This window comes from Electrophorus electricus, chromosome 5 (genome assembly GCF_013358815.1).
Source record: "Electrophorus electricus isolate fEleEle1 chromosome 5, fEleEle1.pri, whole genome shotgun sequence".
NCBI lineage: Eukaryota > Metazoa > Chordata > Actinopteri > Gymnotiformes > Gymnotidae > Electrophorus > Electrophorus electricus.
This window is the reverse complement of record NC_049539.1, coordinates 28428017-28441440: the sequence shown is the minus strand read 5'-3', so window position 1 is coordinate 28441440 and position 13424 is coordinate 28428017. Positions and strand designations below refer to the sequence as shown.

The following is a 13424-nucleotide window of genomic DNA, read 5'->3' as shown; positions in this document are numbered from 1 at the left end:
TCAGTTCCACAGTGAGTTTGTGGTTTCATATCTAAGACACTAATGTCACTTTATAGATTTCCTTACGCAGAGAGCTGTTTGACACCAGAGTGGTAACTAGTTGATATGTTTACAAGTAAACACACCAGAGTGGTGAGTAGTTAGTTGATATGTTTACAAATAAATAAACCCAACCGAGTGGTGAGTAGCTAGTTAATAATTTTACAAATACATAAACCCACCAAAGTGGTGAATATGTGATATGTTTACAAATAAATAAACCCACCAGAGTGGTGAGTAGCTGATATGTTTACAAATAAATAAACCCACCAGAGTGGTGAGTAGTTGATATGTTTACAACAAAACGGCTTGGGATTTGGTCAGCTAATGCTAGCTAACCCACGGGCTGCTCTGAACACTGATTTCGGACCCGGTGGTTGTTTTTAAGGTAACTATCTTACTATCTAAGTAATGAAATGGAATTACAACAGTTACGATTTAGCTTTATTTTGTGTAAACACATCCGTTAGTTTGCTGAATGCCCGCTAACTCAGAAATGTTCTCATTCTGGGTCCGTGCTTGTTAGCTAGCTCTCCTAGCTTCGCTAACATCTGTAGCTACAACGCTAGCTTGGTTAACTGGAAATGTAGCCTATTGTAGTATGATGGTTATTTCTACATGGGATCATCAGTTCCCCAGAAATTACATTTAGAGCCGTGTGGCTTGTTACATATGAAATATAAATGCTTTAATCCATATTGACCTTGTAGCGCTATTTCTGCTAAGTTAGCAACAGTTATCGGGCCTACACCGGCTCTCCTTCCGTAACACAACTTCAACAGACACGAAGAGGAGTGTTTGTGCTCTTATAGACGTTAATCTAAGAAGTGTGAGGCCTTCTGCACTAATGCTTGGGCTTGATCAGTGTCCCATCCTTCACGCATTATGATGACTGTCCAGATACCCTAAACCAGATCCATGTAGAGAGAGATCTTGGAAGTTATCATCAAATACTAGCAGTGCAGTCGTACACAAAAGTCGACACTGACAAATTTTGGTTTTCACAAAGTTTACTGCCTCAGTTTATTAGATGTTTATATGGTACAGCTAAGTACAATTAAGCATTTCAGACTTCTGCAATTCACCTTAACATGCTGGATATTAGCTTCTGCGCAAAGTCTTGACTGATGGCAATCCATTCTTGCCTAATCAGTGCTTGGAGTTGATCACAATTTCTGCATTTGTCCACCTTCTTTTTGAGGATAGACCACAGGCAAAATTTTGAGCAAACCCATTCCCTTGGATGAGAAGCAACCCCATACATGAATGGTGTCAGGATGCCTCACTGTTGGCATGACACAGGACTGATGGTAGTGCTCATCTTTTTTTTCTCCAGACAATCATTTGTCTAGATGTCCCAAACAGTCTGAAGGGGACATCTTTGTTAGAGAAAGTAACTTTAGCCCAGTCATCTGCAGTCCAATCCCTCTACTTCCTGCAGAATATCAGTCTGTCCTTAATGTTTTTCTGGGAGAGAAGTGGCATCTTTGTGGCCCTTCTTGACACCAAGCCATCCTCCAAAAGCCTTCACCTCACTGTGTGTCCAGATGTGTGTGAAAACACCCATTTAGCATAATAATAAACAGTTAGCTACCCAGCTAAAATAATTTGGGTTTGGTGTTTCTGTAACAGTAATGTAATAAATATAGCTAACTAACCATAAACTTGACATCGTGTGTGACCTGTTTAACACAACAATGTCATCTGAACAAGGTTAATTCAGATATGTGGCTGTGGATGTTATCTTCTAACTGTTCAGCTAACTCTAGCTAGTAATATAGTAAGCCTGTGTTAACTGCGTAGTGTCGTGTCTGTTAATGCAAGAAAGAAGAGACCGGAAACAGTGCATTATCTTGTGGCCTTTTATTAATGCAGAGCTCTGGAGATGTCACTTCACAGCACAGTGCGAGTGAGATCTAAAGCATAACTTCGCAACACACAGACTTATAGTTTTCTTGCCTTGCGCCACTTCTGCTTAGTACTTTTCCATCTCAGCCGTCGCCTCTGTCCAACTGTCATGTACACACGTTTTCTTGTACAATCGCACATATGCACGTCTAAGGCATTTCCTGTTATGTCTGCACATACAGCAATTATTTTATTAATTCAAGCATTAATCCTATTCCATTTTGTGCATTATTCTCTATTTATGTAATCTTAGCATTCACTTAGTTTATACAATCCCACAGTAGATAGCTCGCATAGGCTAGTATTCATGAATATTAGGACTGCTACACGGTTGTCTTTAGTCTAACTAACCTAGATAAGCTACCAATATTCAGCAGAGTTCCGAGTAAATGTTACTTTCAGTTTCCTGGCTAGGCTAGCTAGCTTTTCTTATACAGGCCAGGCACTAACATGGCTAAGATATTTACGACGGGCTGATTAGTTAAAGTTATGTATCGTGTCTAGATATCTAACCACAGCTACAGCGGTTGTCCGGCAGCTCTACCTCCACTGTCCTTGGGGTTCCCGCTGGCTGAACACGGACACACGAGCGTCCCCGCGTCCCCCGGGCCAGGACCGCTCGACGCACCCCGGGTCCTGCCAGCGCCAGGCGCGCTGTCGAAACGCTCCATCATCACTCGATAAAGACGTCTGACTACATTATACAGACTATCTGTCGAAAAAGTCGAGCCGTCAAATGCAAAGTATTATCTATATGACCAAACGCTACACACCATCTCTCTCTCATATTTAGCTGCCACGCTAACGCTTGCTAGCTCGTTAGCTGTTGTCTGGTGAGGCCTGTCAGCCCGTTTTCTTGCTCTAGTTTGTCTTTAGCAGGTCCGTTACGAACACCGACACCTGTCCTGCACGCAGTCACTGTTTAATGCAACTAGTTCAGACTATTATAGAGCTTCAAGTAGTGATATATAGTCAACTGAATAGACATTTAACAACATATCGCCATCCCATTACTCCAAATTCCTACAGTAAAAACACTACAATGTCATAATCTTAATATGTTTCCACTTTTGATGTGGGGGAGTGTCATATTCACTCTCACTGGAGATTCCTACTTGGACCTGAGTAATCATCTGCTCACCAAGGAGCAATTTGAATTCAAGGAACTGCAATGGTTTCTTTCCCAGAACGTAGCAGTCAGTCAGTCTTATACTGAAGCCATGCATTGGTGATTGCCAAATCAAAAAAGTGGAAAATTGTATGCACTGTCCATTTCCCGAGTGCGAGTGGCCATCCTATTGAAACTTAGCAACTGGTTAACTGGTTTGTTGTCAAACCACTTGACAGCAAGTTCAGGATCTCACCTGACCACCATCTCAGATGCTTCCCTTACTTTCCTTTTGATGGCCTGATCCCCTATAATGTTACACTCCTTTGGAATTCTGTTCTTCATGAGAGTTCCTGTACCTCCCAAGCATTTCTCCATCATGGTGTCCAGGACATTTGTAAAGAACCTGTCAAAAAACAGGTGGGTTCCTCTGGAAACAGTCTCTGCCAAATAAAGAGCATCTTCTTCTCCAATGCCCAGTCCCTCTGTGACTCTGAAGGTGGTCTTACCTTGGTAAACCACAAAATCTAAGACCATAACACTTGGTGTGGCCAAGACAAACAGCTTCAATCCAGTCGGGTATGGTTTGCCTGGTACATACTGGCGAATTTGGCAGCGACCAGTAAACGGAATCATTTGCTCATCAATGGACAATTTTCCTGTTCTAAGCTGATTTAGACATCCTTGCCTCACTTTGTTCAGAAGGGGCCTGACTTTCCACAAGAGGTCTCTGCTTTTGTTCTCATCTGAAATATCAAGGTCATTGACAATCTTAATGGAATTTCTTAGTTTATAGAATAGATTTTTGGTCATGGATTCTGCCACTACTTGAACTCTGGTGTTTGAGGCCCAATACATCTGTATATTTAGATATCCTAGGCAGGCCACGTAGACAGAATTGCCAATGAATGTTTTCAACTCTTCAGGAGTGTTGTTTAGTGCTGTTCCAGACACAAGGACTTCACGTTGGTTTGTGCGCACAGCCATTTCTTCAAACACAGAGTAATCAATGTACTGTTGAAAATAATTCATTGGGGTACAATTTTGGTGTGTTATGGCATCATTACTTAATGGGACAATTGAACAATGGGAGAATTTTCCAGTTGAGGATTGAATCTTAGGAAAATAATGAAGGTAGAAAAAGAATATTACTCTCAATTATTGTTAGAATAAATTATCAGAATAAATCATTTTTGTGAAAAAAAAATGTAAGTAAAAATTTAAATGTATATATGTACATGGTCATATATTATCTTGAGAATATAAAGTAAATGTGTACATTGTAGTCCTGCCCCAAAGTGGACAGCGACTGGATGTGGACGGTTTTGCTAGACTTTTCTGCCTCTGTTTGCCCTATCTCAGTTTTTTCCTCTGAGCTCTCTGAGTCCTCTGCCTCAAAAACTGCATCTTGATCTTTTTCATCAGACAACTCAATATCTGAGTTTTCATGAACAATTCGCAGTAACATTCTCTCGATCTCTGACAGTGAATACCTTCCTTCGTAATTGAAAATACAGAGAAAAAAAGGTAGGTAATAAGTACAAATGTCCACTGTGGAGGACATATTTTTTAAATGCTCTCCTATCATCGTAATATATTTTTACATGACTTTAGAAAATGGTTTAAAGTGTTCTTAGAAGATTCATATAAAATTTGCTCATTAATAATTATTAAGCACTAATTGTTTTTAAAAAACTATGATAGTCTTGTTCTTTTAAAGTAATGTTGATTAGGGCACTGAATAACTGGCTTATTATAATTTTGCAGATTCTTCCAGTGATCCCTACAGTACTGACTAGATTTTCTTCAGCCATGCCATCCTATAGCATGTGTCCCTGGGTCCTGCTGTTATCTGTGCTTAAGGTCATAACCGGTAAGTTGACAGAATGGCTTCTTTGTTTTCTAAATGTTTCAGCTTGGTCCTATTCTGTTGTATTATAATCCAGTTTTATAACTGTATATCTTTTGTGCTCAGCATAGAAAACGGAGAACATACCTGAGCATAGAAAACATTTAGTAATTGGCAGAATATAAATTGAGGTAAACGTTATTTTGTCATTGATACATGAAGGTTGCAGCCATTTTATTTGGTATTGGATATATTTAACAAGCGATAGAGACGATTATTTACCTTATATCTAATACAGCCAACCTTGCTAGGCTACCTTTGGGTACTAGAGAGAGGAACAGAGCCTCTCTTCAGTAATATGCTCCCACACAGGCTGGTGTTCAGTCTTGTCATTCTCCCCTTTATGAGACCAAACCCTGGGGCTCATCTATTGCAATTTCTCTGGTATCTCTCTATTAAGCTCTTGAGTTCTGTGGGTGTGGTTTTTGTTTTGTTTTGTTTTTTTAGGAGGGGTGGGGCGTGTCTGTTAATTTTCAGATTATATCATAAGTGTAAAAAACTTAATTCTTCTCTCATACCAGACATTAGCATACAAACATAATGCATTGTCAGACTTCTATAAAAGACAAACAGACAATACACGTAAAATCAAAAGACAGAATAGGTTATATTTGTAAGGGCTGGCACCAGGCCGAGGCCCCCCAGCCACCAGAGGGAGAACATGAGTCAACCACACTACTAATCAGGCTTGATGCCTGACAGCTGGGCTAGATCTGTAAAAGCCCAGTGACCCAGTCACTTAGTGCTGGGTCTTTGCTAAAGTTTTGAGGCAAGATCCTAGCTGGTACCTCTGGGTATTGAGGTCTGTGAGCTCTTGTGCTGTACCTCTCTTCTGCTCTGCGAAGGTGTCTGGGTTTTTACATGTGCCCTTCTTTCTCTAGTTTTCCCTTTTGAGTCTGTCTCTCTCCTGAGGCTTCCCTTAGCCATTAAAGTTCCTCCAGGTTTCTGCTTTTGTTTGGGAAGTTTTAGTTTGGTTTTCCCCAGTGTATGCCATTCTTCCTGTGTTGTCCTTTGTTCTCCCTTTTTCCATGCTTGGTGTTGTGGTTCAGTTTTTCCTCTTGTTTTACCTGTTACAAGATCTAACTTCTGCTCACGGGCTCACCATAACTAGAGCGTGGTTGCTCACCCAGTAGGTTGTCGGTGTCATCACCTAGCTGATGTGGGTTCGAGCTCACCCAACAATATTATCATGCTGTCAGTTTCCATGTTCTCAACAAAGGTTAGGAAAAGTTGCTGAATAGTATTCTGGCAGACTTTCTGACAGCATATCTAATCTTCTCCATGGTATGGGGATGGGACATGACTTCCCTGATCCAGTGACTGTATGTGGGTGGAATGGGTTCTTTCCATTTAAATGGTGACTATCCTAGAGAAGGTCTCAAAGATGACTTGCCAGAATGTGTAGAGCTTTGGCCATTTCCAAAATGAATGCAGTAGTATTGGGGTTACAGGAGTAGGAAAGCATAATGGAAAGCAGTCTGGCTTCAAGGCAGCAAAGTCCTCCATCACTGATCTGGTCTAAAAGGGGTGTGGTCTCATTGTCTGATTTATGCTCTTATGGAGTTGTTTGTGTTTTTATTCTATATTTTTATTTAGTGCCTTTTAAAACTCCACTTTCTTAATCTTTCAGTATCTGTATTGACCTCTTCAGTAAAGGTGAATCTTCATGATGATGCTACTTTCCCCTCCACTCAGACATGTTCTGGTCTGGTCACGTGGACTGTGTCCCATAAACAACATGACATTCTGGCTCAGTGTGACCGGATATCCTGTCAGTCAAAGGAGGGATTTTACATGTCCCATGATCAGTACCTGAAGGGAGATCTCTCCCTCACCATCACTGATGTTGATTACACTAAGAGGACCTGGTACACCTGTGAGTGTGGTGGTGTAGACATCTGTGCTATGAGCCTAGGGATAGAGGGTAAGGGTTTGTTCTCTCAGTCTTTGTTAATGAACCCCTAATGATTTAGGTTTAATAGTGTGTATCAGATTTGAACCCGTTTGAAATTCCTGATGGTTTTTGTTTTCAGCATTGAGTTCTTCAGTTTGGATCAAGTCCAATGAAAATCTGGTGCTGGATTTGCCCATATCAGAGTCAGTGAAGGTGATGTATAACAGCACAGGTGCAGCTGCTCCCTCTAGTGGACAGATCTGCACAGTGGCTGGAAGCTCATTACAATGTAAAGATGAATACACCCAGAGAGCATCTCTTATCTCTGCTGTTGAGCTCAGAGAAACAGCACCATCTGATAGTGGAGTTTACACGATCTGGGACACCAGCAATGAAGAGGTCATTCACACATACACAGTTACTGTTGACGGTATGTATTTAATGTGAATACTGTGATCTTAATGTTGTCTAGAATTATTTTGTTAGGGAGAGAGTGTACGTAGTGTCAGTAAGGAATCTAGATAAGGTGTAGTGATAATTTAATGCAGTTCTCAATAACTGCAGACTGTTAAAGAATGGCATCTTGTCAGCTTACGAAACCCTAGTAGTATGGTTTATTTTTTAATTAGTAAACTTGTGCATGAATAATATTTCTCATGTAGGGGATGCAAAGTCAGACTGCTTTCTTGCATTATGAATGGTCTGCTTATTGTTTGTCAGACTGTAATATGTAAATGTGAACAGACTGGGCTTTACAACAGCTGTTGTAAGTGTCCTGGTTCTCATACTGAGGCCTTAGTCCTGCTGTTGTGTGCATGTAAATGTTCTCATTATGCTGTGTGTTAATATGTAAATGTAGTCAGTGATGGTGTAGTGATTATGTACCAGAGTGAACACTGAACCATCATATGAACCACAGTTTAAACAGCATATGACACATGTTAAAACCATACACACATGATTATAACTCTGTACTGTTTAAATAGTGGTTTATATTTACTGACAATTGTGTGTTTCAGAAGTCCAGCCATGTCCAGATGAGAGCTCCACAGTGACGGTGTTGGCGGTGCTCCTGGCTCTGATGGGGGCAGGGCTTGTGGCAGCAGGGCTGGTGATTGTGCAGCTGAGGAAAAAAATCAGCAGCTCCAGAAAGGAGGTACATTGAAGGGAAACTGTAACCATGGCAAGAGAGGAGATATTACAGAAAGATGGATGTGTGTTCCAGGTCCACTGCCAGGATTTCCAGGATTTTTTCTTTTTCTTGTGGGTGGTGGTTTGCACTGTTCTGTTGTTGGAATTGCTGCTTTTGAGTTGACGGAGTTTGTGATCTGTCCATCGCTCGAACAGTTTGGTAAGTGCCGCAAGGTTGACCTTTTGCTAATAGCTGACTTCTTTGATGTAGAAGTTCCTCGTACTGCAACTAAGAGGGACATTTATTTAGTGTTAGTCTTGTCTTGTTCATGATGGGATTTTGCCTGAGAGGGGTAGCCCGATGGGTGTTGCGATGGGCTCAGCTCGATGTTTGCCGGTGGCAGAGGCAACTGATGACTCTGAGGCTGGTGTATGTATAGATCCTGGAATATGTGTGTTCCCTGGGGTAGATCCTATGCTAGTGCTGGAGTTGGAGATGACTTAAAAAAACAGGAGCGTGAGAACTATTGTGTGTTTTGGGCTGTACAAATTGAGCCGGACTAGGTGACGCTGATGAGGATGAGTATGGGTCCCGAGAGGTCGGTGCCTCTTCCTCAGAAGCTTGCCTCACCTGTGCCAGCCAGCCCATCACAGGAATTTTGTTCTGGTCCCTAAACCACGCTCTCCTCGAGTGGCCTTGCTCCCAACCAACTCTACTCCCGCTGCTGACACTTTTGATGCCAGTCGTCAAATTGGCCTTGTGCCTGTTCTCAGGGAAAATGAGGTGGACGTCTATTTTCCGATATTTGAGCGCGTTGCGGCGTCTCTGAGATGGCCTAATGACCTATAGTCACTAATGCTACAGTGCAAACTAGAGGGCAAAGGACAAGAAGTGTGTTCCTGGCTAACTCTTGCACAGAGTTTAGACTATGAGGTTGTTAAAGCCACTGTTCTCCGAGCCTACGAGTTGGTTCCAGAGGCATACAGACAAAACTTTAGGTGCCTAGTAACGCTAGCTTCCCTCCTCGAAGCTCTCCTGTGCCTCAAAAGGCTGCCACTGCCGTTACGCCAGCCTGTGTCCGCGGACCTGTTTCCTTACTCACAGGCTTCATGTTCCCTGCCCGTCCAACCTCGGCCTCCTGTGTCTCCGTTGTGTCCTGCTGCTGCCTCGTTGTTCTTGCCTGGTTTTGTCTTTGCTCCTGTTGTGTTGTCTGTGTCTGGTCTGGTGCCCATGTCTGTTTTTGTTCTGGTTCCTTTGTGCCTGGTCTGTTTTGCGTTTTTGTAATCCTCACTCCTGGCACGTTCTCGTCCTCAGTCAGTTTCTGTTGTTGGTTCTGCTCTTGCTGCTACTTCTGTTTCAGGTCCTGTTCCTTCAGTTTCTGTGTTGGTTCTTGTCATGTTCTGTCTGCTTCGGTTCCAGTGCCTATTCCTTGTCGTGCCCTATAGTAACAGGAGCTGCCATGGTGATAGCAGGTAAAGGTGTGGAGGACACCTCACTGTGTTTCATTCCTACAGCAGGTGCTCTGGACCTCTGACAATGATGGAAGCTGTTCAAGCTCTGATGGCAAAAGATGATCAGGAGAGAGTTGTCAATCACTTTTTATTAAGCCAATCAACAACATGAGTAGCCCAGATAAATGTTCAGTAGGGGTTTGTTGTCAATGTGATATGGTAATTTAAGGAGGAATAGTGACACGTTTGTCTAACTGCCCCTTTTAATCGTTTTTTTAGAGGGAAAATGTGAAGAATTGTGTGGTGCATGATGAGCTTTCCTTCTAGAGAAGTGATGATTTGGGTTTTCAGATCGAGAATACTTGCATAACTCTCATAAGCCATTGTTGGACACAAAAGAGTGTGTTGTGAGAAGTGTCTAAACAAAGCTATATTTGTTTAGCAAAGCTATATTTGTTTAGGGGGGGGGGGCTACTGTTGAGCTACTGAGACCAGAACAGATTCAATTCTATAGGTGCCAAATATGAACAAATCTGTGTTTTTGCATGTTTTGAGTATGTGCTGAATTTGTATGTCATTGTGTGGTACACGTTTGTATGTGAGGCTGTGTGTGTGTTCGTTCTCTCACAGGGAATCTGTTGAAGACGCTGATGAACATGTCTCCTGTGAGGGGGCTTTTTCGGCGAGTCATAAAGGACACAAGGGCGTTTCTGAAACAGGAAGTCACTCTGGCTACGTCTACCTTACCCATGATCCTCTCCTGCATGCATACATACACAACAACAAAATCAACATCATCGCACCAGCTGGACCAGCACACAGGAGCAGTGTGTGGGTGTGTTATACTACACCTGTGTGGCAGGAATATGTGCTGTATCCGTTTCCTTCATCACACCCCTCAACACTTTAACCAGATAGAGTGTAGCAGAGAGAGACACACACACATACCCACACACACAGTATGAATCACAACCATCTAAACTGGCTGAGTTTTCCTGTGTTCATTTCATGGTTCACCTTTGCCTGCACCACTTCACTCTGAGAAGCAGCACAGTGAACAGCATCATCTGTTGGGGATGATCTGAGACACAATGGCACCATGAAGACCAGAAGGATATGAGCTGTATACAAGACTTCATGTATAAACAAATGAACAGAATTAGGCGCTGCTGTTCTGTAAGCAGAGTTTAGTTCCAGCTCCACTCCACGAGATCTACTGCCCTGCAGACTCTATGTGCAAGTATCTCTACATGATTTACACATACATTAACCCACCATAAACAGTCATTAATGAAATATGACAAAACATCGTAGGTGTTTTTCTGGCATAACTCCCACAATAGCCACCATAGTGCACTATAAATTCTCTCTCTTTTCTAACTCTCAACTACACGAACAATCCAATCTGCAATACCTAGCATCAGTTTCTGATTGGCTGTGTGCAAGTAAATCAGGCTGTTCCTCAAAGATGCATAAGTTTATGTAGAGATTTAGGTTGTGCTGCTTCTCTCAACTAACTGTTTGACCTTTCAAGCACTTTATTTCTGCCTTGAACCTAAACTATTTACACAGCTATTACAGACAGGTCTACCAGCTATATCTGATACTATGGGATCAATACAGAGTAGACAAGAAATTAAACTGAATTCATACTATCATCATAACATGCCCGTGACGGTGCAATTAGCAAAAAGATTTATTACATACACACCTACAGGCCGTGTCTGATTCCATAATGTACAGAAGTTTTATGCTTGCATTTTATCAGTGATGAAAGTGTTAGTCTGGGGAAAAAAGGTGAAAAATTAAAGCCAGCCTTAACCTCATTGGTCTGTGTGATCATTTGTGTGTTGTGATTGGCTAGTCATCATTTTGGTTCCTGTGTACATTAGTTGGTCCATTTCTTCTTCCTTTCTCTTTGTCCTGAATGTGTTTTATTTGGAGTATGTGATGTGCTTTGATATGAATTTGTAACAGTTTTAGGAAGACTGACGTCGCTGCTGTTGTAAACCAGACAGCTCCACAACCTTGATCTCTGACTTATGTCCTTTGTTCTGATGTGGGTGTATCCGTGTTGCTCAATTCACCATGTGGTTTGCTTGCTCATATTTAAGATTTTAGATGCCTCTATCCTTTCTTGAATAACAGTTGATAATTTGATAAGAGTTTGATCTGTGTATTTTATAGAGCTTCAAGTAGTGCTATATAGTGACATTTAACAGGATATTGCCATCCCATTACTCCAAATTCCCACAGTAAAAATAACTTAGCCATTCTAAAAGTAACTACATAAGAGAGTGTATTTCAAGAATTTAGTGGATTATTTGATCATTTGATCTGTTTGTTTTATAAAGATTCAATATGTGCAAAGAGACATTTTACACAAGCTTGCCATCCCAATACTCTACATTCCTGCATTAGATATTATTTGACACATCACGGTTTGTTTACACTAGTTATGTCACCACCTTTATGGTGTTACACAATGTAAACAAGGTTTTATATGGCACAAATAGAAAATTCAGCAGCACAAAGTACTGCGGCCAGTTTGGTTAAAATATAAGACATACGGGGTGCCAACTTGACTTGGTTATATTGCAAGAGCTCTGAGAGGGGCGTGGCCAACGCCTCTTCTGATTATGCGATCTGGCTCATCTCATCTCATAGTATGTGGGGTCTAATACCATGTAAAAAGATTCACTCAGAATATGAACACCTTCCATGTGCGTGAACAACACTCAAAGACTAAGTCTGGACGGCCATTTCAACATAGAGAGACCAGCTACAGAAGGTGGTAGTAGGGGATTAACGTGAACTGTGCCGGCTGAATGGAGGAGGTGTGGTTATAGAGGGGCTGAGAATAGAAGTGTCACCTCACTCAGGATGTCCACCATGGTCTTCCTGGGCAGGTCTCTCAGGTGATCCCTGTACTGAGCCAGACTCTGTAACAGCTTAACACACTCCAACAGCACCTGTGGCTCCTAGAGCGAGAGAGAGAGAGAGAGAAAGATAGGGAAAGAGAGCACACAACAGAGTAAGAGAACAAGAGGTGGTGTGTGAGAGTGAACATGAAGAATGATTAAAGAAAATGAGTAATTAGTTCTTAAAGTGTTTACCTTGTGTAGTCGTATGGACTGAGACAAGGCCAGCACTCCAAAGAAATTCCCAAACGCAACATTTCAGATCTGTTTCTGTCACAGGAGAAAGAGTTTCAGAAGGGCACACAGACCTGATACTCAAGACACCAACACAACAGGATGAGGTGGCATTATCTTGACAATCCCAACTTTCTATGGTTAGCTTTCTTACACATTTCTTACCTTCTTGGCTGTCTGCAGGTTGTGTTTCTCCTTGATCTGATCTAGTGTGCTTTTAAGTGAAATCTCCTCAAACACACTCAGCACCTGCAGACAGACATCACGTGCAACTGTCAGCACACTCCGGAGCACGTGCTGGATTTAGATATTTGCGCAAGGACAGTGATTGACCTTTAATTAACTAGATTAACTAGAATTCATTATTATTTGGGATAGTTTGATGTTACTTCATCGGTGCTCACCTGCGCCAGCGCCAAGCTGTATCCAGACCACGCGTCCTCTAGAGCGTGGGACAGCCCTTCCACAAGCCTCTTTAGAGAGTATTTTAACTGATGCAGTGCCCTAATCAACATTAACTTAAAAGACTACAACACCTTAAACTATAGCAACAGCTGTATTCCCCAGAGGACCACACCACCTTACACTACAGCAACAGAAGTAACTATAGCAACAGCAGTATTCCCCAGAGGACCACACCACCTTACACTACAGCACCAGAAGTAACTATAGCAACATCTTAAAGCCAGAAGACCTAGATGTGCTTGCACTTGTTTTCTGAAGCCACCACCTTTGTTGTGCGTGTCTGTATATGGTCTCATTAATGGGTGTGTAATGAAGACCATCAATCATGAAGGTTAAATGGCTACTCGAGCTTCTGTGCCAAAG

General features: G+C 42.0%; 1 protein-coding gene and 2 long non-coding RNA genes across 3 annotated transcripts; 2 read left to right on the top strand and 1 right to left on the bottom strand.

Annotated features, from left to right (window-relative positions):
- The first annotated feature begins 3347 nt into the window (after positions 1-3347).
- Positions 3348-5089, top strand: LOC118241349. The gene is made up of 3 exons (XR_004776004.1): positions 3348-3475; positions 4542-4582; positions 4823-5089. It is a non-coding gene; the product is annotated as an uncharacterized LOC118241349 (long non-coding RNA).
- Positions 5090-6430: 1341 nt separating this feature from the next.
- LOC118241312 lies at positions 6431-7430 on the top strand. The gene is made up of 4 exons (XM_035525965.1): positions 6431-6491; positions 6595-6888; positions 6998-7288; positions 7423-7430. The coding sequence occupies exons 1-4, from the start codon at positions 6431-6433 to the stop codon at positions 7428-7430; spliced, it is 654 nt and encodes a 217-aa protein (XP_035381858.1).
- Positions 7431-12312: 4882 nt separating this feature from the next.
- On the bottom strand, positions 12313-13040 carry LOC118241346. The gene is made up of 4 exons (XR_004776000.1): positions 13001-13040; positions 12762-12845; positions 12558-12632; positions 12313-12422 (listed from the first exon to the last, which is right to left on the bottom strand). It is a non-coding gene; the product is annotated as an uncharacterized LOC118241346 (long non-coding RNA).
- Positions 13041-13424: the final 384 nt, after the last annotated feature.

Bases quoted from the DNA above. Each gene is read 5' to 3' on its own strand.
- LOC118241312 (XM_035525965.1), top strand. From the start codon at position 6,431: ATGGAAAGCAGTCTGGCTTCAAGGCAGCAAAGTCCTCCATCACTGATC. The intron at 6,492-6,594 runs GTGTGGTCTCAT...TTAATCTTTCAG, and splicing joins ACTGATCTGGTCTAAAAGGG to TATCTGTATTGACCTCTTCA. The intron at 6,889-6,997 runs GTAAGGGTTTGT...TTTTGTTTTCAG, and splicing joins TATGAGCCTAGGGATAGAGG to CATTGAGTTCTTCAGTTTGG.